At 45.7% G+C, this 23,579-nt stretch overlaps 1 protein-coding gene across 1 annotated transcript in view; it reads left to right on the top strand.

Annotated features, from left to right (window-relative positions):
* The window catches only part of ADAMTS12 (ADAM metallopeptidase with thrombospondin type 1 motif 12), a 574,502-nt gene that overhangs the window by 508,410 nt on the left and 42,513 nt on the right, over positions 1-23,579 (top strand). Inside the window, exons 21-22 of the mRNA XM_075847593.1 lie at positions 17,261-17,413; positions 19,215-19,388. Of these exons, the coding sequence (XP_075703708.1) occupies positions 17,261-17,413; positions 19,215-19,388 (327 nt within the window). The remainder of the gene's footprint in view (positions 1-17,260; positions 17,414-19,214; positions 19,389-23,579) is intronic.

Genomic DNA, 23,579 nt, shown 5'->3' with positions numbered 1-23,579 from the left:
GTCTCCATTCTGCGGGAAAGAGTTTGGTGCCCTTGTCCTCCTCCCATTTTAGCATGTATGGAAGTTTAGCATCAGGAAGTGGTGTATTAAGTATACTATACAACATAATCAATAAACCTATACGAGAGGGTGAGTAGAGTAATATTTTTTCTACAGTGGTGCAGGACATTTCAACCTCGGCAGGGACCAGTTGTTGTAAGAAAGAGAATAGTTGGACGGCCCGATACTGTTCAGATGTGGGGGCTTAAAGGTGGTGTTAAAATGGGCGAAGGACATTAATCGTCTTTCTTTAACAAGGTCATGAACTCTATTGATGTAATGACGGGAGTGGGGAGACAGACAAGTGAGCCCTAATCTACCCGCCACTCAGTCCTTGCCTACTTGCAACGACCCGCCCTAGGCGACGGGGTACAACTGGGCGACGGTCCCTACGCTCAATAAGTGCACGACAGACAAACAGACAAGGTTACACAGAGCTAGGGGGAGAAAGGGGCAGTTGCTCACGGAAACACTGTGAGCAACAAGAGAAGTGAACAAGCCGAGTCAAACCAGGAGAGTACGAGGTGCCAAACGCAGAGCAGAAGAGTAGTAAACAAGCCGAGTCAAACCAGGAGTGTACAAGGTACCAAACGCAGAGCAGGAGAGTAGTCAGCAAGCCGGGGTCAATATGAAGCAAGGACAATAGTACAAGAGCTGCAGCAGGGCCAGGAAACCAAACGAGAAGAATCACAAGCAAAGGAGGAACAGGAAAGGCAGGTATAAATAGACAGAGGGCAGGAGCTAGCTCCGTCTGGCCAGGCTGTGTTAGTTTCTCCCACTCCTAAGCCTGCCATCCTGAGTGGTGGAAGATGGAGTCAGTCTCACAGACATAGAAGCAGGTGCAGACTGATTATCTATGGGCGTTAACCCCGAAGCTGTGCCTGGCAGATCCTTTACAATTGAGTTGTTTAAAAGACCTCCAATCGAAATTGCAGACCTGAGGGAAACCGCGCGTTCCCAAATATAGACGTCATCGGGGAGTGACGGGATTGAAGACCATGTTTAAACCTGACAAGGCGCCAAAGGAGTAAGGAATGGTATGAGAGGAGAGAAAGATTATGCAGGGTAGTTGGCAAGGGTGAAGCCATCCACATCAGTGCTCCCCAAGAATATGTAGCAACTGGACTAGTTCTAAAGAGACCCAAAGTGGTGCCCTACCTGGGGAAAGACGGGTTAACAATAGTTGGGCTACCCTAGTAGCCTTGTAGTATTTGAACTGATTGGGGACTGGGAGACCACCAGATCTCTTATGGAGAAACTTAATACATGACGATGTTCTGGGGCGTTTATTGTTCCATATGAATTTAAAGATGTCCTTTTGCAGGGCCTGTAGATCCCCTTTCGGAGAGAGGGATGGGATTGGTTCTATATAAATAAACCAGTCTGGGAAGAGTTACCGTTTTCATCGTATTAATTCTACCCACCCAGGAAAGTGGCAGTTTGACCCATTTAACTCGTTCAGCCCGAATGGCCTTAAACAACGGAGGGTAGTTACATTTATACAGGGTATCAAGGGATTGAGTTAAGGATATACCTAAGTAGGGGAGGCAATATTTTTGAGTGTGAAAACCAAAATTAAGCTCCAAGAGTTTTTGTAAAGGAGGTGGAACATTACAGAAAAGGGACTCTGACTTGGTTTCATTTATACGGAGACTTGAGACCGTGGAGAAGGAGTCAAGGGGCGCCAACAAATTTGGAATGGAAGTCAACGGCTTGGTAAGAGTGAGGATCATGTCATTAGCAAAGAGACTTAGTTTATGTTCCCGGTTCCCAACACGTAGACCGGATATATCTGGGTTATGTTTGAGCATATCGGCTAAGGGCTCCATAGCCAGTGCGAACAATGCGGGTGAGAAGGGGCAGCCCTGCCAAGTGCCTCTCCAAATATGTAAAGGGTGAAAGTTGTTAGCCGGTAACTTAAGGTGTGCCTCTGGGATTTTGTAGATAGCTTTTACAGCCTGAAGAAAGGGGCCCCTTATACCCACGTTTTCCAAGACTTTAAAGAGGTATTCCCAAGAAAGGCTATCAAATGCCTTCTGAATATCCAGAGCGAGAAGGACCATTTTGGACCTAGTGGTCTTAGCTGAATGAATGAATGAATGATGTTAAGCATTTTCCTAACATTGTCAGGGGCTTCTCGTTCCGGGATAAAACTCACTTGGTCTTTATGAACTAGTTGAGATAGAAACCTGTTCAACCACCAGTCAAGAATCAAAGTAAATATTTTGGTGTCTATGTTGAGGAGCAAGAACGGCCTATAGTTACCTGGTATAAAGGGATCCTTTTTAGGTTTTGGAATAACCGTTATCATAGCGGAGAGGAATTCAGTAGGCATGGGCTGGTCCCTAATTAAATCGCTGCAATAGTTCAAAATATTGGGAGTTAAATTATTTGTAGTTTAGAGCTGTGAACCCATCCGATCCTGGGGCTTTTCCTAATTTCACATTTTTAATTGTGAATTCAATTTCCTGAATAGTAATCTCAGTGCCTAGTGCATTAAGGTCGTTTTGGGACAGTTGGGGAAGATTGACAGTAGCAAGAAAGTCCCTCACCACATTCTTAGAGGGGGAGAGGGATTAGCATACAGAAATTGGTAAAAAAAAAAAGAGGCAAAAGCGGCACGGATCAGGTCTGCATTAGAGGTAGTTTGACCCAGGCGTGACTGTATATGAAAAAACCTGGTTAACTCTTTGTCGAGCCTTTAGTTGCTGAGCCATAAGTTTATCTGGTTTATTAGCCCATTTGTAGTATTTAGATTGCGTCCCGCGAAGGACCTTTTCTGCCCTGTGGGTTAATAACATATCAATCTGATGATTAGTATCTTTAATAGCACGACTAAGATAAAAGGAGGGATACCTTTGGTTGTCGGTCAAGTTTGGCTTCAAGAGCAGTCTGAGCCTGGAAGCGTTCTTTTTTACACTTAGAAGCTAATGCTATTATCCTATCCCTTCTAAATGCTTTATGAGCAAGCCATGAGAATTAATATCAAGAGTGACATTATCTGTAAAGAATTGAGAGAGTTCAGTCTGTATCTGTGTCTGAATAGAAGGTGTGGATAATAGGGATTCATTAAGTCTCCGTGGGAAGGGCATGGTCACCCTTTTGGAGAAATCTAATTCAGCAAGGTCTATATCATGATCAGACCAGGCAGATATCACATGTCTAGAATAAGTCGGGAAGGGAGTTAGTGGAAGAGAAAATCATATCTATACGGGTATATAGGCGATGGGCTGGTGAGAAATAAGTATAACCCCTCCTTGGGGTTATTATGTTCTCTCCATTATGTTCTCTCCATGTATCAGCAATAGATAGAGAGCTCATAACTTTAGTGAGCAGAGCAGAGTGATGATTTGGGCATCGGTAGTGGGTAGTCAAGGATCGATCCAGTGTTTTTATTCAATACAAAGTTAAAATTCCCACTCCAGATTAAATGTTGGTACTCTAGTGTGAGTAAATGTAGGCCTTCAAAAACTAGAGTAGTGTCATCATTTGGAGCATATGAATTAACAAAACGTATTGTAGTATCATACAGTAGTCCGAGTAAGATCACAAACCTTCCTTGGGGATCAAGTCTAGTATCCGTTACTTGAAAAGGGAAGGTATTCCTAATTAAAGTGACCACTCCCCGAGACTTAGATGGGAAGGTGGAGGTATAAAAAGTGGTAAACCTGGGCTGAAAATATTTGGGGTGGGAAGTAGGCGTGAAGTCGGATTCCTGTAAACAAATAATATCGGGGTTATGCTTAATGTATGAAAGCAATGCTTTCTTCCTCTTCTGCGGGGAGTTAAGTCCCCAAACATTATGACTTATGGCTTTTTTTAATAGCATCTTATCAATTACTTTAGGGCTGGAGTGCATGCTTATGTTCTGTCTCCTCGTCTGAATGCACCAAATGATGATCGTTACAGTAAGAACTCCTCACAGTCTCATAACCCAATTTAAACCTGTGAACTTCACAAAAATGTTTTGTTTTTTTTTAAGGTTATGTAATCTAGAAAAGATTGAAATTGTATAGTATAATGTTACTGTACAATAAAATGATATCTACGGATTTTAGACCTCTTCCTCCATCAAATTGGTCCGGTGCTCTGCGGCACGATCGTGTCCCTATGTAGAAATCCGACAGCTAAAGTCTGAATGAATGATTTACTTTCCAATTTTTTACCAATTAGAAATTGAATACTTCAGAGTTGTCCTTTTTAGACCTCTCTCGAGAAATCGACCAGGGTTCAGTAGATATCTCACAGCTAAGGTCCGAAGGAAAGGTTTACTTTCCAATTTTTTAACCCATCAGAAATGGGGCTCTTCAGAAATGTCCTTTTTCACTCCACCTGCTCTATGTCATGAAGCACCAGGCGCAGTTGATCCGCCACAACCAGGATATTTCAGGGATCTTAGTGGTGGAACCTACATACCCTACTTCCTTTTATGCGAATGACCTCCAACTCTATATATATTTTTCTCTTTGCTTAAAGACAAATTTGACGTTTTTGCCAAACTTATTCCCTTCAAGCAGCATCCATGGTGCATTAAATATTTAGATATACATTTACCCTAGACCCGACTGCTCTCTATTGTTTGAATTGTCTCCTACTCATCCAGAAGACTATAGCTAATGATCAGGCCTGTCAGCAGGGGGAAGAGGGTTAGGGTGTTCTCTCCTGGTTTGGGAGAATTTACGTTCTGAAAATTTATCTTGATGAAAAATCTCTTACCGTTTTGTGTGTACAGCTCCTATGCAGACCTATTTGTCTCTATGTTACAAATTCCAAACACTCCATGTGTAGTCTGATCCTGAAGTCGCACTCCCTTCAATCTATTCACTACCTTTTGCTAATTTAACAAATGTGTGAACAACCAGAAGTCCTTGTAGCGGTATACTCCTATCTATTCAAAGTTGTCTTTATACAGCAACTGAATATCTGATGGTACTACTTATTCTCGTGATCATCGAGATCATGCTGTTACTATACAGTAGTGGTTACAGGTAATACTTTACCTCATAGGAGAATCACAGTTGTCTCCGGACATGTGATCACTGTGACGGTGACAATTTTTTTTTTTAAATACACACACATATATATATATACGTCTTCTCTTCTATAATAAAAAAAGTCATATTAGTACATAATATAAGACTTTTGTGTGTGTAATACATAAATACACATACACACATACTGTATCACTCCTCAGCATTGAAATTGTAACACCAAAAAGTAAAAGTTTCGTAATTGTGGAAATCACAGGATCGATAGACATGTTAACGATATGCAAATGAAAAATAAATGGAAACAAAATATACCGAACATCTTGATTTATTCAGTATCCAGTATGAATGCCACGCGCAGAAATACACGCATTTACACGCCTTGGCATGCTATCAATGAAGTTATTAATCGTTGTCTGAGGAATATTATGCCACGCAGAGTGCACTTGGGCACGCAAATCTTTAAGATTGGTAGCTGGCAGCTGCCTTTGCAATTTCCGACCAATGACATCCCAGATGTGCTAGATGGGAGACAAGTCCGGAGATTGTGCAGGCCATAGTAGCATGTTTAGGCCATACAGGCTGCTCACAGTAACACGAGCAACATGCGGTCTGGCGTTGTCCTGTTGAAATACGGCTTCTGGGACACTTTGGAGAAATGGTCGTGCCTGTAATGATGGGGGTAGGGAAACAGACAAGTGAGCCCTAATCTACCCGCCACTCAGTCCCTGCCTACTTGCAACGACCCGCCCTAGGCGATGGGGTAAAACTGGGCGACGGTCCCTACGCTCAATAAGTGCACGACAGAAAAACAGACAAGGGTACACAGAAGCAAGGAAAAAGGGGCAGTTGCCCACGGCAACACCGTGAGCAACAAGAGTGGTGAACGAGCCGAGTCAAACCAGGAGTGTACGAGGTACCAAACGCAGAGCAGGAGAGTAGTGAACAAGCCGAGTCAAACCAGGAGTGTACGAGGTACCAAACGCAGAGCAGGAGAGTAGTCAGTAAGCCAGGGTCAATATGAAGCAGGGTAAAATAGTTCAAGAAGCTGCAGCAGGGCCAGGAAACCAAACGAGAAGAATCACAAGCAAGGAGGAACAGGAAAGGCAGGTATAAATAGACAGAGGGCGGGAGCTAGCTCCGTCTGGCCAGGCTGTGATAGGCTCTCCCACTCTTAAGCCTGCCATCCAGAAGAGGCTGGACGCAGCCTGCAGGGCTTAAGGGGAAGCCTCCATGACCTCCCTGGTAGGGAAAGGGTTAATAGGTAAGGGAGAGTTGGAGGGAGAGTGAGGAGGAGGTGGAGGAGGGATAAGGAGGAGTCAGGGGGCCGTTGCTGGGCTTCCCGCTGTTTTTCGGCATTGAGCCGGAAGCAGCGGGAGAAGTAACACAGGGAGAGACAAGCTCCCCGTTGCCCGCGCTCACTCAGTATGGCAGAGGCAGGGTTGTTAGAGCAGCTGCGTGCTGCTGCTGTGCACCACGGTCCCGGATGGCTGGAGGAGACCGTGGCTGCATTAGCAAGGATCCCGGACGCCGTGTTGCCACGTCAGGCACGGCGTTCGGGGTCTGTTGCAGGAGACAGGCTCCCCTCCCCCGGCCCCCTTCCTAGCATGGCGGCGGGGGGGGAGTCGACAACAACTGCTCCTGTCCGGAGCAGGCAGAGAGCGTTGCCGGGGGTGACGGCGATGCAGGCCGGGTCGACTCGTCCCTCCCGGCGGTCTCGACCTCCAGAGCGCCTCAGTCCTGAGGCAGTCCCGCGGACACGGCGTCGCAGAGGGAGCCCGATCACGGACGCTGCAGGCCAGGCAGCTGGGAGGACCGCCTCTTCCCAGGCCCTGCGTCCTGGCAGGAATCCCAAGCCGCGACGGGGTCCGGCGGTATGCAGGGAGTCGCAGGCCGGGCTCCCTGTCACCCCTCCCCCATCGGATGGAAGATTCGGAGGACAAGGTACGGCCGCCCCGCCTGGTGATGTTCCGGCCAGGGGGCAGGCTTCTTCAGGATCATCGAGACGGACGCCTAGATCTACAGCGACGTCGAGGCAGCAGGTCCGGTCGGAAGTCTGGGTTCCTGCGGTCGGGCGGCAGGTTGCCGGCCCATCGGTCAGCGCTTCATCATCTCCGTTCCGAAGATGTCGGTGGGATGGCCAGTCGTCTGCGAGAGAGGAGCTGGAGGAAGGTGAACTGGACGTGTATCGTCGAGGTCAGGATGGTCCGGCTGACGGGAACACAGCGCATGTGCAGCCCGGTGAGTGTATAACTCCATCATTGTCATATCCAGCGATTTTTATGTCGGGTGTCGGCGGGGGGGTTGCTAGCGTCGCATCGGTGGCCGGTAGTGGCGCGGGCGGGCGTGATGGCGCGGGTTTGGGAGATTTAGTGGGTTGCTTGAGAGAGCTGGTCGGGCGCCTAGATAGGGCGGTGGCGCCGGTAGTCACGGAAGTGTCCCCGGCGGTAGTTTGGGAGGGTCCCAGGGACGTGGGATTGTTACAAGCGCGGCCCGTGACGGCGGTTAGAGAGGCGGTCGCAGTGTCGGTACAGACCGAGGCGCAAAAAGATGCCGATCGGGTGCGTATTGATGATCGTGCTCGTGGGGAGGTGTATGTTTGTTTCGAAGGTCCGTTGGGGGCGCATTTAAAGCAGGAGGTGCGTGAGCGGATCTGGAAGGACGAATATGTTGAGATTTTTTCTCTCTTGCCGCTCGCTAAATTTAATTTAGATAAGAGCAAGCGGGACGAGAGTAAAAAGGACGAGGAGGAATGGCGGCGGTATAGGCTTATCCCGCAGATTTTCGTCAATTGGTCGCAGGCGTTCGCCATATTAGCCAGTGTGATAGGGGAAAAGGCGCCGGAAAATTGTTCGGCGTTGTTTTGTTATTTTGATGCCATTGGGGAGGCTCATAGGGCGTATGGGGGTCAGGCGTGGCTGCGATACGATGAGCAATTCCGTCAGCGGAAAGCGGTTCGGCCGGCGATTCGGTGGGACCAGAAGGATATTGCTCTCTGGTTATGGGTTACGGCTCCGGTTAAGCAGTCCTTTCCCGGGAGCGCCGGCCAAGGAGGCCAGTCTAGTCAGGTTGGACAAGGCGGCGGGGGAAAGGCGGGGTTTTGCTGGCAATTTAATGAAGGCCAGTGTAAGTTCGGGGCCACGTGCAAGTTCAAGCATGTGTGTTCCGAGTGTAATGGTGCATCACACGGGGCGGCAAAATGTATGCGTAAAAAGAGGTCAGGGAACCAGTCCTCTGCGGCTGGTCAAGGGGGTGTCACCGGTGAGGGTGGAAAAGATGGCCCCTTATCTAAATGAGTATCCGGATAGGGCGGCGGCTAAATTGCTTTACGAGGGGTTTTTGTGTTGGTTTCGTTATTCCTCCGCCTCCTTATGAGGTGCCGGTTACGCGGAGGAATTTAAAATCGGCTTACTTGCATGCCAAGGTCGTGTCGGACAAATTGTTAAAAGAAGTTTCGTTGGGTCGCATGTCGGGGCCTTTTGTTGATTCGCCAGTAAAAGATTTAGTTGTGTCCCCGTTGGGTATTGTTCCTAAGCGCGAGCCCGGAAAATTTCGTTTAATTCAACACTTATCGTATCCCAAGGGTTTGTCGGTAAAGGACGGGATAGATCACGAGTTGTGCTCCGTAGTTTATACCTCATTCGATAAGGCGGTGGGTTTAATGCGGGCTGCGGGTCCGGGCGCGCTGCTAGCAAAAACCGACATCGAGGCGGCGTTCAGGTTGTTGCCAGTTCATCCAGAAAGCCAACGGCTGTTGGGCTGTTTTTGGGAATGGGGCTTTTTACGTGGATCGGTGCCTTCCGATGGGGTGTTCCCTTTCTTTTGCATACTTCGAGGCGTTTAGCAGCTTCGTGGAGTGGGTAACGAGGGGAGTATCCGGGGTCGACTCGTTGATCCATTACTTAGATGATTTCTTGTGAGTGGGGCCGGGGGGTTCGCCGGTTTGCGGTAATTTGCTTTATGCACTACAGAAGGTGGCAAGGGATTTTGGGATCCCTTTGGCGCCAGAAAAAACGGAGGGCCCGGTAGCGACGATTTGTTTTTTGGGAATTGAAATAGATTCGGTGGCAATGGAGTGTCGTCTCCCTGTGGATAAGCTGGGTGCTTTGAGGCTGGAGGTACGGCGGGCTTGTAGACTGAAGAAATTGACGCTGCGGGAGCTTCAGTCGCTGCTGGGGAAGTTGAATTTCGCCTGCCGGATTATGCCAATGGGGAGGGTGTTTGGTAGACGGTTGGCGGCGGCAACGGCCGGAGGGCGTGCGCCGCATCATTTTGTGCGGCTCAAGGAGGAGCACCGAGCTGATCTTCAGGTTTGGGATGACTTCTTGGGCCAGTACAATGGTCGCTCGCTGTGGATGGCCCCAGCGCAGGATACGAGTGATTTGAATATTTTTACGGATGCGGCTGGGGCGGGCGGTTTTGGGGCTTACGGCGGAGGTCCGTGGTGCGCAGGTCAATGGCCGGCTAGTTGGGTGTCCAGTGGACTCACGCGGAATCTGGCCCTGCTCGAGCTGTTCCCCATCGTGGTGGCGGCGACCATTTGGGGGGACAGGCTCAGGGATAAGAAGGTTCGTTTTTACTGCGACAACATGGGGGTGGTGCTGGCCATTAATAACATCACGGCGTCCTCTCCTCCGGTAGTTCAATTGTTGCGACATTTAGTGTTGGTGTGTTTGTCGTTGAACGCGTGGGTGGTGGCGGTGCATGTGCCGGGAGTACGGAATTGTATCGCTGATGCTCTTTCTCGCTCGCGGTGGGACCGGTTTCGGCAATTGGCACCGGGAGCGGAACGGCTCGGTTTGGCTTGTCCGGAACATCTTTGGGATCTGGTCTCGGTCCCGTAGAACAACTGGTAAAAAGGTCTTTGGCGCGCACGACGTGGAGTGCTTATTCTGCTTGTTGGAGGCAGTGGGAGGAGTGGGTAAGAGAGTTGGGTGATGTCAATACGGATAGAGACAGGTTGGTGGCACTTTTGTACTGGTTAGGGGACGCCTGGGAGGCGGGGGTTTTCTCAAAAACTGACCAATTAGGGAAGGGTAAGCTGATAGTTTTGTTCGCCCTCCCGGGGTCGGTTATGTGCCCAGTAGAGTGCATGCAGGGTTTTAAGCCGCGAGCGGGGCCTCCAGATTTGCCTTTGTTACGTCATGTGGACGGGTCGTTTTTGTCCAGGTTTCAGTTTGGAGCTGTATTTAAAAAATGTCTGACGGCGGTTGGTGTCGCGGCGGGCTCATATTCATCTCATTCCTTCAGGATTGGCGCAGCAACTGAAGCGGGGCGCTGGGGGTTGGATGATGAAGGGGTTCGGCGCATTGGTCGTTGGGAGTCCAACAGATTTAAGTCCTATGTCCGCCCACATTTGTTATGAGGTTTGTTGTTAACGCTTAAAGAAATGTTTTATATGGTGGTGTCTAATTGTTTTCTGTTTCAGATTCGCCTCCGTGTTTGGTGTGGTTGCTGGGTCATTCTTACGTGCACTGGGGGGCTTTGAGGGCGGACGTCCGCCCGGACGGTCGCCAATTGCGCATTCCGCGACAGGATGCGGTTGTGCATTGGCTGGGATTTAGAGGTATGTCATGGAGCAGGGTGTTGGCGGAATTCCAGACATATGCCCGGCTTGATAGGGTTCCGGAGGTCTTAGTGTTGCACGTGGGTGGGAATGACTTAGGAGTCCGCCCCTTTCGTGAGTTGGTGCGGGACATCAAACACGATATGTTGTGTTTGTGGGTTTCTTATCCCAAGTTGGTGATAGTGTGGTCGGACATAGTCCCGAGGAAACATTGGCGGTTGGCTAGGTCAGTGGAGAGAGTCAATAAGGCTCGCATTAAAGTTAATCGGGCGGTGTCCCGTTTTGTAGCAAAGAAACGGGGGCATTTGCGTGCGGCACAGGGATTTGGAGTCAGGAGTGGGGAACTTCTGGAGGAGTGATGGGGTTCATCTGACCGAGGTTGGCGTTGATCTTTGGAGCTTGGCGATAGCAGAAGGAATAGAAAGGGCGGTGGTGGTGTGGCGGAACTCACAGGCTTAAGGTGGTCAAGGCCTGTTTCGCTGTGGCGGGGGGAGTCCTTGAGGCCAGTCAGTACAAAATGGTGGGGGGGTCGCATCGGGGGTATGCGTCCCCCAAAAAAGGTACATGGTTGAAGACTTCATCGGGTGTTATCCCTTTGAAGTGGTCTTCTGGTGGAAGGTATATCACTTGAAGGCTTCATCGGGTGTTATCCCTTTGAAGTGGACTTCTAGTGGTCGGTATATCACTTGAGGGCTTCATCGGGTGTTATCCCGTTGAAGTGGACTTCTAGTGGTTGGAGCCATCTGCAGAGGTGAACGGTGCTTCCGAGCTGGTTTACGGCTGGAGGAAATTACTGGTTTGCAGATGGCTAACTCGGTGTGTTCTTAAAAAAGGAATATCTGAAAGGGCTTCAAGGACTTCCTCTGCTCGGGTTAATGTTAACGTTAAAATTGTTATTTACGATTCTGACCCATGTTGGGTCATGTGAATTATTAGGAGGAATTCTCTGGTGGATTCCTAACTAGTTATCCGAATGTTTCGGATTTAAATTGTTTTTATAAAACTGTGAAATTAATAAACGGCTGCTGTGGCCATTTCACATCCAACCTCGGTGTCACGTGTCTTTCCTAAAGGTGGGGGTGGAGGGATAGGATGGGTAAGGGAAGGTTCATTAACACACGACTCTACTTAGGCAGGTCAAGAAGAGGCTGGACGCAGCCTGCAGGGCTTAAGGGGAAGCCTCCATGACCTCCCTGGTAGGGAAAGGGTTAATAGGTAAGGGAGAGTTGGAGGGAGAGTGAGGAGGAGGTGGAGGAGGGATAAGGAGGAGTCAGGGGGCCGTTGCTGGGCTTCCCGCTGTTTTTCGGCATTGAGCCGGAAGCAGCGGGAGAAGTAACACAGGGAGAGACAAGCTCCCACCCTCCCGCCCTTGGTTTGTTACCCCTGTGGGTCTTTATGTACGTCTGTCTATGAGTGTTGCGTTTGATTTGTGTGCTTATTTAACATGTTTTTTCCTTTTTCCGGAGTAGGTTCTGTTGTCATGGCAGCTGGCGGGGGGAGTCCTTGAGGCCAGTCAGTACAAAATGGTGGGGGGGTCGCATCGGGGGTATGCGTCCCCCAAAAAAGGTACATGGTTGAAGACTTCATCGGGTGTTATCCCTTTGAAGTGGTCTTCTGGTGGAAGGTATATCACTTGAAGGCTTCATCGGGTGTTATCCCTTTGAAGTGGACTTCTAGTGGTCGGTATATCACTTGAGGGCTTCATCGGGTGTTATCCCGTTGAAGTGGACTTCTAGTGGTTGGAGCCATCTGCAGAGGTGAACGGTGCTTCCGAGCTGGTTTACGGCTGGAGGTAATTACTGGTTTGCAGATGGCTAACTCGGTGTGTTCTTAAAAAAGGAATATCTGAAAGGGCTTCAAGGACTTCCTCTGCTCGGGTTAATGTTAACGTTAAAATTGTTATTTACGATTCTGACCCATGTTGGGTCATGTGAATTATTAGGAGGAATTCTCTGGTGGATTCCTAACTAGTTATCCGAATGTTTCGGATTTAAATTGTTTTTATAAAACTGTGAAATTAATAAACGGCTGCTGTGGCCATTTCACATCCAACCTCGGTGTCACGTGTCTTTCCTAAAGGTGGGGGTGGAGGGATAGGATGGGTAAGGGAAGGTTCATTAACACACGACTCTACTTAGGCAGGTCATGAGTGGTGGAAGATGGAGTCAGTCTCACAGACATAGAAGCAGGTGCAGACTGATTACCTATGGGCGTTGACACAGAAGCTGTGCCTGGCAGATCCTTTACAGTACCACTGGTTCCACAACCAACTCAGTGTAACGCCGGGCTGTTAGTGTACCTGAAATGAAGACTGGAGGGGTCCGGCTACCGTACATTATGCCATCCACACCCGGGAGTAGGACCGGTGTGACGTTCCCTTGTAAAGGCCTCTTCAGGGCGTTGCCCACGTGGTCTCCGGACCAATCTCCGGCTATCATTGCCTCCGAAACAAAATTGGGATTGATCGCAGAAGAGGATAGACCTCCATTCCAGCCTCCATTGCCGTCTTGCTGTGTACTATGATAGCCCTTGGGAGCGGTTATCGTGTGGTCAATGAAACACCTGCAGCTGGACGTCTGGCACGTAGCCCAATGTCGTGCACATCCCTTCTGATGGTCTGTGTCAACACTAATTGCCACCCTAGATTTGGGATGTGACATCCAATTTTACTTGCAGTACAGAATGGATCACTACGCGCCGCTCTTCCATTCAGATAATCCGTCTGTGCAGAGGTTCCTTCCCGTTTGTTGTTGTTCTCCCAACCTCCAGGACACACAACGTTGAACACCGCTGACATCTCTAACTAGGCGCATAGCGATCTGCCGGAGTAATAAACCAAGGTCTCTCAGTTCAAGGATTTGGTCCCTCTCAGTTTGCGACAAGTGACAATAACGAGGATGAATAGGAGGCATCGCACAATCCTCCCACACCACTTGATCCGATTTTTGAGGTTTCATGTGACTTTTATACCCCTTCCGCATGCCACAAATTGGCGCTATGTGCTTGAAAATTTGATCATTTGCAGATCTTAGCGACACCTGCTACTTCCTTGATTTGCATCACCTTACGGCTTGTCCTTCTTGGTGTTGCAATTTCAGTGTATCTTGGAAGATAAAGAAGGATAATTTGTGCTTCTGAGCTGTACAATACAAAAACTTCAGTGTATTATTGCTTCAATTTATTTACTGCCACCCTCTACTCCTCACATTTTGGGTACAATACAGGAGTTCATTGATAAATAATTCCATGCAAATTATCCCCTGTTACTAATTGGTGACTTCAATAGATTAATGAACTTCAGTATGGACAGATATTATCCAATAACTAGAACTCTGGACATTAGGGGAACAACATGTTTAAGTAAACGGGCGACAGAGCTAGAATGGTTTGATATATGGCGGGTTAAAAACCCTGCGAAGAAGAAATTCTCTTGGTACTCCAAAACGCATGACTGTTCGTCACAGATAGATCTGGCCCTGGGGAATAGGAACACGGTACAAGAAGTTAAGACGATTGGTTATGGCCAAAAGAGGGCTGCTGGATGATGTACCGATAGTAGTAGAATTAAGAGAAACGATGTATAAAATCTTGGATGGTGGGGAGATTAACTCCTACTGGTTTGATGTTACAGCATCACATGAGTTAATACTCAGCGAATTAGTGCACTTCTTTGATCTGAATAAAGAAACAGCATCAAAGAATATAGTTTGGGACGAATGTAAGGCTGACCTTCGGGGACTGTTTATAAAAGAGATCATATTTCTCAAGACCATGCAATAAAAAGGATAAGGAAAATTTGATAAGGGAAGTAGTGAAACGGGAACAGGAAGTAATTAAAGAACCTACAGAACAGAATAGAACCCGCTGGTCTATGTTATGCAAAACCATAATTTTGGAAACCATGTTACCAAATTTTGATGAAATCGTTGTATTTTAATGACAACTGTTTTGTTGCAGAGATGATCAGACTGGGCACGACAGTTTCCTTCTCATACCTCAATGGGAAATTTTCAGAAATATATGTCTGCCAGAGGGGAAACTGATCCAATGCTTTCCTATGGCAGCAGTTTTGGTATCTAATGCATCAGTTTTGATGCCAGATGTCTCCCTGCGGCACACAGGAATAACGCTGCATGCAGTGTTTTCTGGTCTGGCTTTGTCAGGCTATGGGTGCTGAACCAGTGCACTTACTTTGTCATCCGTCGTGTCTGGCTCAGGCATAAAAAAAACTAGTCAGATACATCTGATATCTGTGTACTAAGCCTAAATAGTACAATTCAAGCAAACGATCCCCTTATGGTGTCAAGATGTATAAGTTGTGTGAAAGCGGCACAGGCTACACTTATGCATAGGAAAAGATTGCCAGTTGGATCCCCCTAGATGCCCATGGCATACTGGGTACCAATGGAAAAATTATTTGGGATTCAATAACTACACTATTACGCCAGGGCTATCATCTGTATGTTGACAACTACTACACAAGCATTACACTGTTCACGCACTTGTATGAGGAGGGTACGGTGTCTTGCAGGTCCAATAGAAAAAACAGGATGGGCTTCCTAGACTTAATCCAAAACTGAACAGGGGAGAGTCAGCTTCTCTATGAAATTACAAGAAAGAAAGGATCGCCCTCAGGCGACAGGCCAAATTTCCCAACTACCCAAAAATAGGTTAAGATAAATCTTTATTGGCTACTTGTAGCAGGACAAACCACACACACAGATTTAAAATTCTCACTACCAGAGGACCGGATGACAATGATTTGCCTGCAGGTACAGGCGTAAGTACAACCAATAAGGTACGTATCAGCAGGTTCAGTAAGTAAGATTTTGATAATAATCAACTAGATGGATAGTATAGTAGATCCGGTCAATTATAGGAATTAAAATGAGTTTGAAAGCCCCCCCGACATGTTTCGCTACTAAGTAGCGTCCTCAGGGGTACACGGGGGTTTTGCCCCACAGACCAGCTTCGTCAGGAGGCTACATGCAGTAAAACACGAGGGGTTTAAATAGAGGTAAAGAATGGTTAAGCTCACCTGTGATGAGCGCAAATCGGCGCTCGGCACGCCCGCCGCGAGACACACCCATCACACGACGCGCCGCACGTCAGGATAACAAGGCGCCGCATGATAACCTCAAACATGACTCACTATGACAACGCTAAGCGGCACCCCCGGATGCGGGTCCCACAGTGCATGCGCGATCGAGCGTCTGTGCACACACCACAGCCAAGACAACCAAGATGAAAAAACACACGATGTAAGTATGGGAACTACAATAAATAGGACTGATATGGAATATGGGGGATAAGGAAAGATAGTAATAGCCTTGAAAATATATAATATAAGTATACCTAAACATACATGAGCATGTATGTGAATGAAAAATTAAAAAGAAAAGGAACTAATATATGCTTATGAAACACAACTCATACGATCAAAAAGTTAAATAACGAAAAGTGATATGAAGTGAAAAAATAAATAAATAAAACATAATATATGTATATAATAAAGTGAATAATTCAAAAGTGAATAAAGTGCACATACAGAAAAATAGTTTTCTATAACAATTCCTCAGTCCCAGGGGCTGTAAGTCAATGAGCTGCACATGCTGAAAAGCCACTCTGTGTTTCTAAATATAACAAGTGCATGGGGGCACAAATTTCATGGGAAATGCTGCCTCTGAGGTACTATTTTGTAAAGGGAGGGGGGCAATTAAACCTTTGCTGTGATCTTATTGGCAGACCCACACCCGCCTCAGGGACAACCCAGCCAATCTCTTACCCTGTTTCTATCTCCATCCCCCGGTGCAGCCGAGACAGCTACCGGACTCCTCAACAGTTAGTTGGTCTGATCAGCTGTTCATTAAAACTTATGACATTTTCCACTTTAACTCAGCTTACACCCCCTCCCTCCCCCTGCAGTAGAGAAGATTTTGAGAAAAGTTTAATATGTTCTGAAAAAAGCAATATAAGACACATGTAGGTTGTCTAAGAAATTACATAATTATTTGCAGGTAAATAGGACCATGGCTAAAACGGAAAAATTGGCCTGGTAAAGAAGAGTGGGTAAAACATCTGATAATAATGTGGTAAGCAAGAAGTAGAGTACAGATAGAAGGGCATTAAATCGTTGTAGTCTATTACCATAGAGACACATAGGATCTGCATAGGAGCTGTAGTCACAAAACGTTAGGAAATATTTGACCAAGACTATTTGCAAAGTTGATTCATATTTCGATTTTTGGTGCACTGGAGTAATAAAATTAATTGATTGCAAATATGAATGTAGCCTTTAAGGCTCTAAAATTTAAGGAATACTCGCCCTGATATGGGTGACCACGCAGGGGAGATTAAAAGTCCTATCACACAGGATTTCATGTACGTTTCCATCAATATCATCTCCAATGGGCAGGGAACATAATTGTTGCCTAGCCACAAATCTTACGAGGACCACAGCCCAAGGCATGGGTTGGTAAGAGTGTCATTGAGATTCGCCAATTGTGCCGCCGGTAATAAAATTATTACAGCGTCACGAAAATGGGAGCATCGTATGGTTGGTTGCGATTGGCAACTGCTCCACTTTCCTTTGCACCAGTTTTGGTAAATCTCCCCCACCAAGACTGATTAGTTTACATTGAGATCATCAGATTTCTTTTTTTTACAGTGCTCCACAACATGCGGCGTGGGGGCGTTCTGGAGAAATGTGGAATGTAACACGGGAAATGAAACCGACTGTGGACACATTAAAAAACCGGATCCCGCCAGAAGATGTCAACTTCGTCCATGTGCGCACTGGAGAAGCGGAAACTGGTCCAAGGTGATGCCCTCACTGTTACCAGTCACCGTGTCTCATGTTTGATAAGTACAGTGTGGTCAGGGGGTGCTGAGGTAGTAGTCGCACACAGGCTTTGCTGTATGACGGGGCCCAACAGCCCCCTGCCATATAAGAAGACAGTTCCAGTTTTACTTAAATAAAACCCATTCATTCTGCAAATTTGTAACATAATTTTGTGTCTCATTTCCTCATCATTTACAGATTTGTACTTGCTGTCAGTGAATAGGAAGATTGTTGCTTACATGCAGAGACAGAAACCCCATCCTTATCCTGTCCTGCTCACACAGATACATGGTTTGTTACAGTGTGTCAGGACTCTGCCTTTAGTTGGATGTGATCGGGACAGGGTTTCAGCCTATAGAGTTTTCCATTTGCTGACAGCACGAAGAGATCTTAAGAACTGAAACATAACGTATAATAGGAGGTTAAATAACTTTTCATTACACAATGAATGCAATGATTTCTAAAATCCATTTTGTTTCTAATAAAAAATGGATTGGAAAAAAAGTAAAGTTGAAATCCATTCTCATATATTGACTTAGGAAGTGTTTTTTCGTCTAATTTCCCATGGGATCCTTTTCCAAAAACAGGTTAAAATAAATAAATGGAGTGGACAAGGAACAGATCCCACTAATGTGAACTGAGCCTTAAAGCGAATCTCTGATCTCTGCCTTGTAACACTGTGTTGTTTTAGGTAAAAAAAAAATGTATATATAAAAGCACAGCACAGATTGAAAGGTAAATTATAAAATTCTAGTTGTCTGCAGCTGCCACTAGGGGGAACCTACAAGCTTACTGCATACTGTGTTATTATTGTATTCAATGTATAAACAGTCTACTGTACGCTCCTTAGCTCTCCCTAGTGGTGGCTGCAGGCAGAAAAAAATAGATTTATTTAACCAATATGGAGGGCAACCTAAATACCCCTCTATAAAGAAACTAAATAGATATCAGTAGGTCATATATAATATATTATATGAGGGGAGGGCATATATTAGAAAGCGCCCATGACTACAGGTGACGTCAGTGGTGACTCATAACATATTCAGAATAAAAACTTAAAAATAGAGTAAAAACCATGCTTATACTGATAAAATATATAATTTTATTGGTACAAGATATTAAAAAACACACATTAAAATCAAAGATGATTACCACAGTGTGAAGCAATTGAGGCCAGACAGTTGTCAATAGTTGGATAGTAAATAAACATATATAGGTTTTGAGAGTATCATGAGTAAGGCTTGGAGTAACTGCGACCATGAAAGCACATTCAGTGCTCTACACAGTGTATACAATATATAAACCCAGGAGACATGTAATGTGTTCTAGATAATATGCAAAGAGTCCCAGGTCTGAGTAATCATTTGAAGGCAAAGAGGCAGTCAGTACCAGACCCAAACAAATGGTTACATAAAAAGTATATGTGGATATATAGTATAAGCAACTTACCCATAGATTTGTGCTGTCTGGCATCACACCCGACGTACGTTTCGGGTGAGAGCCTTCATCTGGAGGTCAGAAAAAAATTGATTCTTAAGCTCTGTATCAGAAAAATGGTGTTACGGCCACAATACAGATATATTATGACATTAATCAGCACAGAATACTGGAATACTTAAAAAAGCAAAATGGTGTACAAAGGTGGACATTCACTTTAAAGCATTGACGACTGCAGACCATTCTGTTATTGCACGTGTTTTTTGCTTTGATTCATAATTAATTTCATACAGAGACATATTTATCTACAAGCCTTGATTATCTTACCTCATTTGTCACACAGTGCTCTACAAATTGTGGTGGTGGATTCATGACCAGAGAAATGCAGTGCATCGATATCCGTGAAAACCGGCCCCTGCGACCTTTTCATTGTCAGTCTTTCGGACACAGCCCGCTGCAGAACACTTCATGCAATCCAGAGCCGTGTTTGTCGTGGCTTGCCAAACCTTGGAGCGAGGTAGTATGCCATAAAAATTTAGAATTAAAAGGATTGTATCGTTTAGAAAACCCATTTTTATATACCCTATGAGGGAATTCTGAGTTAATAAAGGGGGACCGATCAGGATGAGGCTGTTTCCTAAAGACAGTCCTAGGCCAGCGTGATCGAGTGAGTCTATAGGAAACAGCCTCACGCTGATAGGTCAGCGTCAGAGGCTCAGTAGTAGCTCCGCCCATAGAGAAATTTTGGCGGTCAAACACACTTGGCTAGCCAGTGGGTCATTTGCATATTTTTGCCAAAAAGAAGCGGGGTCTATAGCTCAGCAATGCGGAGACGGACAAGTACAGGAGAAACACTGCTGGACTTACAGACACAGCGGTTATTAGGTGAGACTACTAACTCACTTTCTCAGACACTCTGTAGTGACAGGCCCTCTTTAAAGAGGCTCTGTCACCAGATTTTGCAACCCCTATCTGCTATTGCAGCAGATCGGCGCTGCAATGTAGATAAGAGGAACGTTTTTATTTTTTAAAAACGAACATTTTTGGCCAAGTTATGACCATTTTTTTATTTATGCAAATGAGGCTTGCAAAAGTACAACTGGGCGTGTTTAAAAGTAAAAGTCCAACTGGGCGTGTATTATGTGCGTACATCGGGGCGTGTTTACTACTTTTACTAGCTGGGCGTTCTGACGAGAAGTATCATCCACTTCTCTTCAGAACGCCCAGCTTCTGGCAGTGCAGATCTGTGACGTCACTCACAGGTCCTGCATCGTGTCGGCCACATCGACACCAGAGACTACAGTTGATTCTGCAGCAGCATCAGCGTTTGCAGGTAAGTAGCTACATCGACTTACCTGCAAACGCCGATGCTGCTGCAGAATCAACTGTAGCATCTGGTGCTGATGTGTCCTCGCTCGTCCGACACGATGCAGGACCTGTGAGTGACGTCACAGCGTGATCTCTCGAGAACACGCTGTGTGTCTGTGCACTGCCAGAAGCTGGGCGTTCTGAAGAGAAGTGGATGATACTTCTCGTCAGAACGCCCAGCTAGTAAAAGTAGTAAAAACGCCCCGATGTACGCACATAATACACGCCCAGTTGGACTTTTACTTTTAAACACGCCCAGTTGTACTTTTGCAAGCCTCATTTGCTTAAATACAAAAATGGTCATAACTTGGCCAAAAATGCTCGTTTTTTAAAAATAAAAACGTTACTGTAATCTACATTGCAGCGCCTATCTGCTGCAATAGCAGATAGGGGTTGCAAAATCTGGTGACAGAGCCTCTTTAAACAAGGACAATTTAACATTCCCGGGTCAGAATGAATTCACTCTGGTCACACAAATTAAAGTTTCGAAGGTGTTCTGTATGCTATAGATCCTTGCAACATAGTCAATAAGAAATTACTGATTTATGTTATGTTTCCAAAATGACGCTTCTATCTCTGTCATCACTTCCTGCTCTTCAGCAATTGACTGAAGCTGCACCTCACAGACTTCCTGTTCCCTGTTCCTGTCCTCTACATGTACTCTACATATAATACTGGTAAAACTGAAAGCTCTTTGCATTCTTTCAGATAAATCTTGCTTTCTGGTCCAAATGCAGGATTGAATCAGCTAAAATGGACATTTTATAGTATTAAATAGGAATAGCTGTCGTCCAAATGATTGGGAGGCTAAATGCATGCGTTTTCAATCGGGCGAAAGCCTCTGCCAGACTCCTCTGGCAGCAACTTATCTCCTTACATACAAAAGGATTGGGCATGTTGAAATTCAACAGCCTGAACTAAAGTGTACGGCCAGTTTTATAGAACTGCATGCCACTTCTAAGACTTCGCTCTCGCACTATTTTGGTCATATGCACCAGGACCCTAAGGGCCACATTCATCCAGGGTATTTCAGAAGGGTGTCCTATTTTAGTGTGTGGAATAGAGCAGTACGGTACACCATTCCATGCAGATGCACACAGTAAAAAAAAGTCTCCTTTGTACATTATATGTCACTGTATGTTTATACATGGCATACAACACAGCCTTCGGTTGGAGGTATACGTTGGAAATCCTTTGACGGAATTACCCCTACGGCGGAAGTTTGAAACAAAGTGTGAACAGGGATTAACATAGTCCAAAAATGGTTGTGGACACAGGGTAATACTTCAGAAAATGGCGAGACAAAAGCCCATCAGGTGTTTCTGAGAAGACCATGCCGTATGGCGAAAGAGAGAACCAAAAATGTTTTTGCATGCCCCTGCTATTACTGATTGTTGTGTGACTTCTACTTCAGCTCATCCGCAGATTAGTCATGGTTATAAAGCTGCAGATGGACGGCTCCACAGTCAATGTGAATTTACTCCCTGCAGCACTTCATTCAGACGATGCATTACTAAAGACTAGGCTTTACCCTCAACAATTCCCCATTGTGTCATCCTATAGATAATGTAATACAGAATACGCATTGTCTTATCTGCACATAAATGATATCCCCGATCTGCTGTGACAATGCAGTGCACCTGTAGATATCTGTGCGTATGTGATTTATCCGCAGAGATTAGAGCGCGGTAATCTCCATTTCACACGTCTGCTGTAATTATAAGTATTACATTTTCCCGTAACATGGCAGGTTAATACACACAGCGTGCTGGGAGGAAGATGAAGACACACAAAATACAATGGGCAACAACCCCATTACTCAGATATTTATTTCCCCTCCAAAGCTGCTTACAATTGTTCTGCTGTTAATTGGAGATGTAATGATGCAGAAAAATATTAATAAAAAAAGACCAAAGACACACGATGAAAATAGTGGAATAAAAAAAAAACAAGATTTACAGACTGACACTTGTAGTCAGGTGATCACATAACGCAGCCCGGATACATGTAACAAATAGTATTTAATAGAGAAGAATCTGTGTATATCTCGGCCTCCCACTCTATCTTCTTTCTATCTCCTCCATCTCCCTACATTCCTCCTCCTTCTTTCACATCATCCCTCCTCTTTATCTGTCTCTCTCTTTCTCTCTCTCTTCTTTACTTCACTCCCTCCCTTCCTTTATCCTCTCTGTATTTCTCTTTTCTCTATCCCTACCTTCCTCCTCCCACTCTATTGTTCTCCCACATCTATCTTCCCTCTCTCTCGCTATCTCTTTGTCCTTCCCTTTTCTCTCTCTTCCTCCTCTCATTCACTTTCATTCCCTCTCTCTCCCTTCTTATGCCTCACGCACACGACCGCTGTGCCACTCGGGCCGTTATGGACGGCATCCGAGTGGCACCCGATAGTCTTCACGGACCCATTCACTTTAGCGGGTGAATCGGGTCCGTGAAAAATGGTTCGAGCCTCCAATCCGAGGAAAGATAGAACATGTCCTATCTTTCCTCGGATCACTGACGGGACTCGGACGGCACACACGTGCGTGTGCATGAGGCGTTATGCCCTCTTTCTCCCTCATCTCATCTAATTTATTTCCTTCCCTTATCCTCCCTCTCTCCTTCCCTCCTCTCTCTCTCTCTCTACTTTCCTCCTCTGTCTCTTCTTCCCTTCTCCCTCTCTTCTTTCCTCCTCTCTCAACTTTAGCAAAATGTATTCCTATAGGCGACAAGTATAAACGACTAAAATTAAACCCCACATGGCTTACACCTTCTGTAAATATATATAACAAAAAAAGGGCATTTGAAGAATATAAATCTGAGGGTACTTCTGCAGCCTTTGTAAATTACAAAGAGCTTAATAAAATCTGCAAAATAGTAATAAAATCGCCAAAAATAAAAAATGAAAGACAGGTGGTCAAGGATAGCAAAACAAATCCCCCAAAAAATCTTCAAGTATGTAAATGCAAAAAAGCCAAATTCTGAACATGTAGGACCCCTAAATAGTGGTAATGGGGAGTTGGTCACACTGTCCCTCATAGATGTTTATAGGCTAAATTAAGGACTATAGGTTTAGAAAGTATAGTTTGTAATTGGATTGAGAATTGGCTAAGGACCGTATCCAGATAGTTGTGGTCAATGATTCCTACTCTGAATGGTCCCCAGTTATAAGTTGTGTACCCCAGGGTTCAGTGCTGAGACCACTATTATTCAACTTATTTATTAATGATAAAGAGCATGGGACTAATAGCACTATTTCTATTTTTGCAGATGGCATCAAACTATGTAATATTGTTCAGTCTATAGAAGAGATTTGTAAATTGCAAGCTGATTTGGAAACACTGAG

Source organism: Rhinoderma darwinii, chromosome 1 (assembly GCF_050947455.1).
Source record: "Rhinoderma darwinii isolate aRhiDar2 chromosome 1, aRhiDar2.hap1, whole genome shotgun sequence".
Classification (NCBI taxonomy): Eukaryota; Metazoa; Chordata; class Amphibia; order Anura; family Rhinodermatidae; genus Rhinoderma; species Rhinoderma darwinii.
The sequence above is the reverse complement of the archived record's forward strand: the minus strand, read 5'-3'. Positions and strand labels throughout refer to the sequence as shown.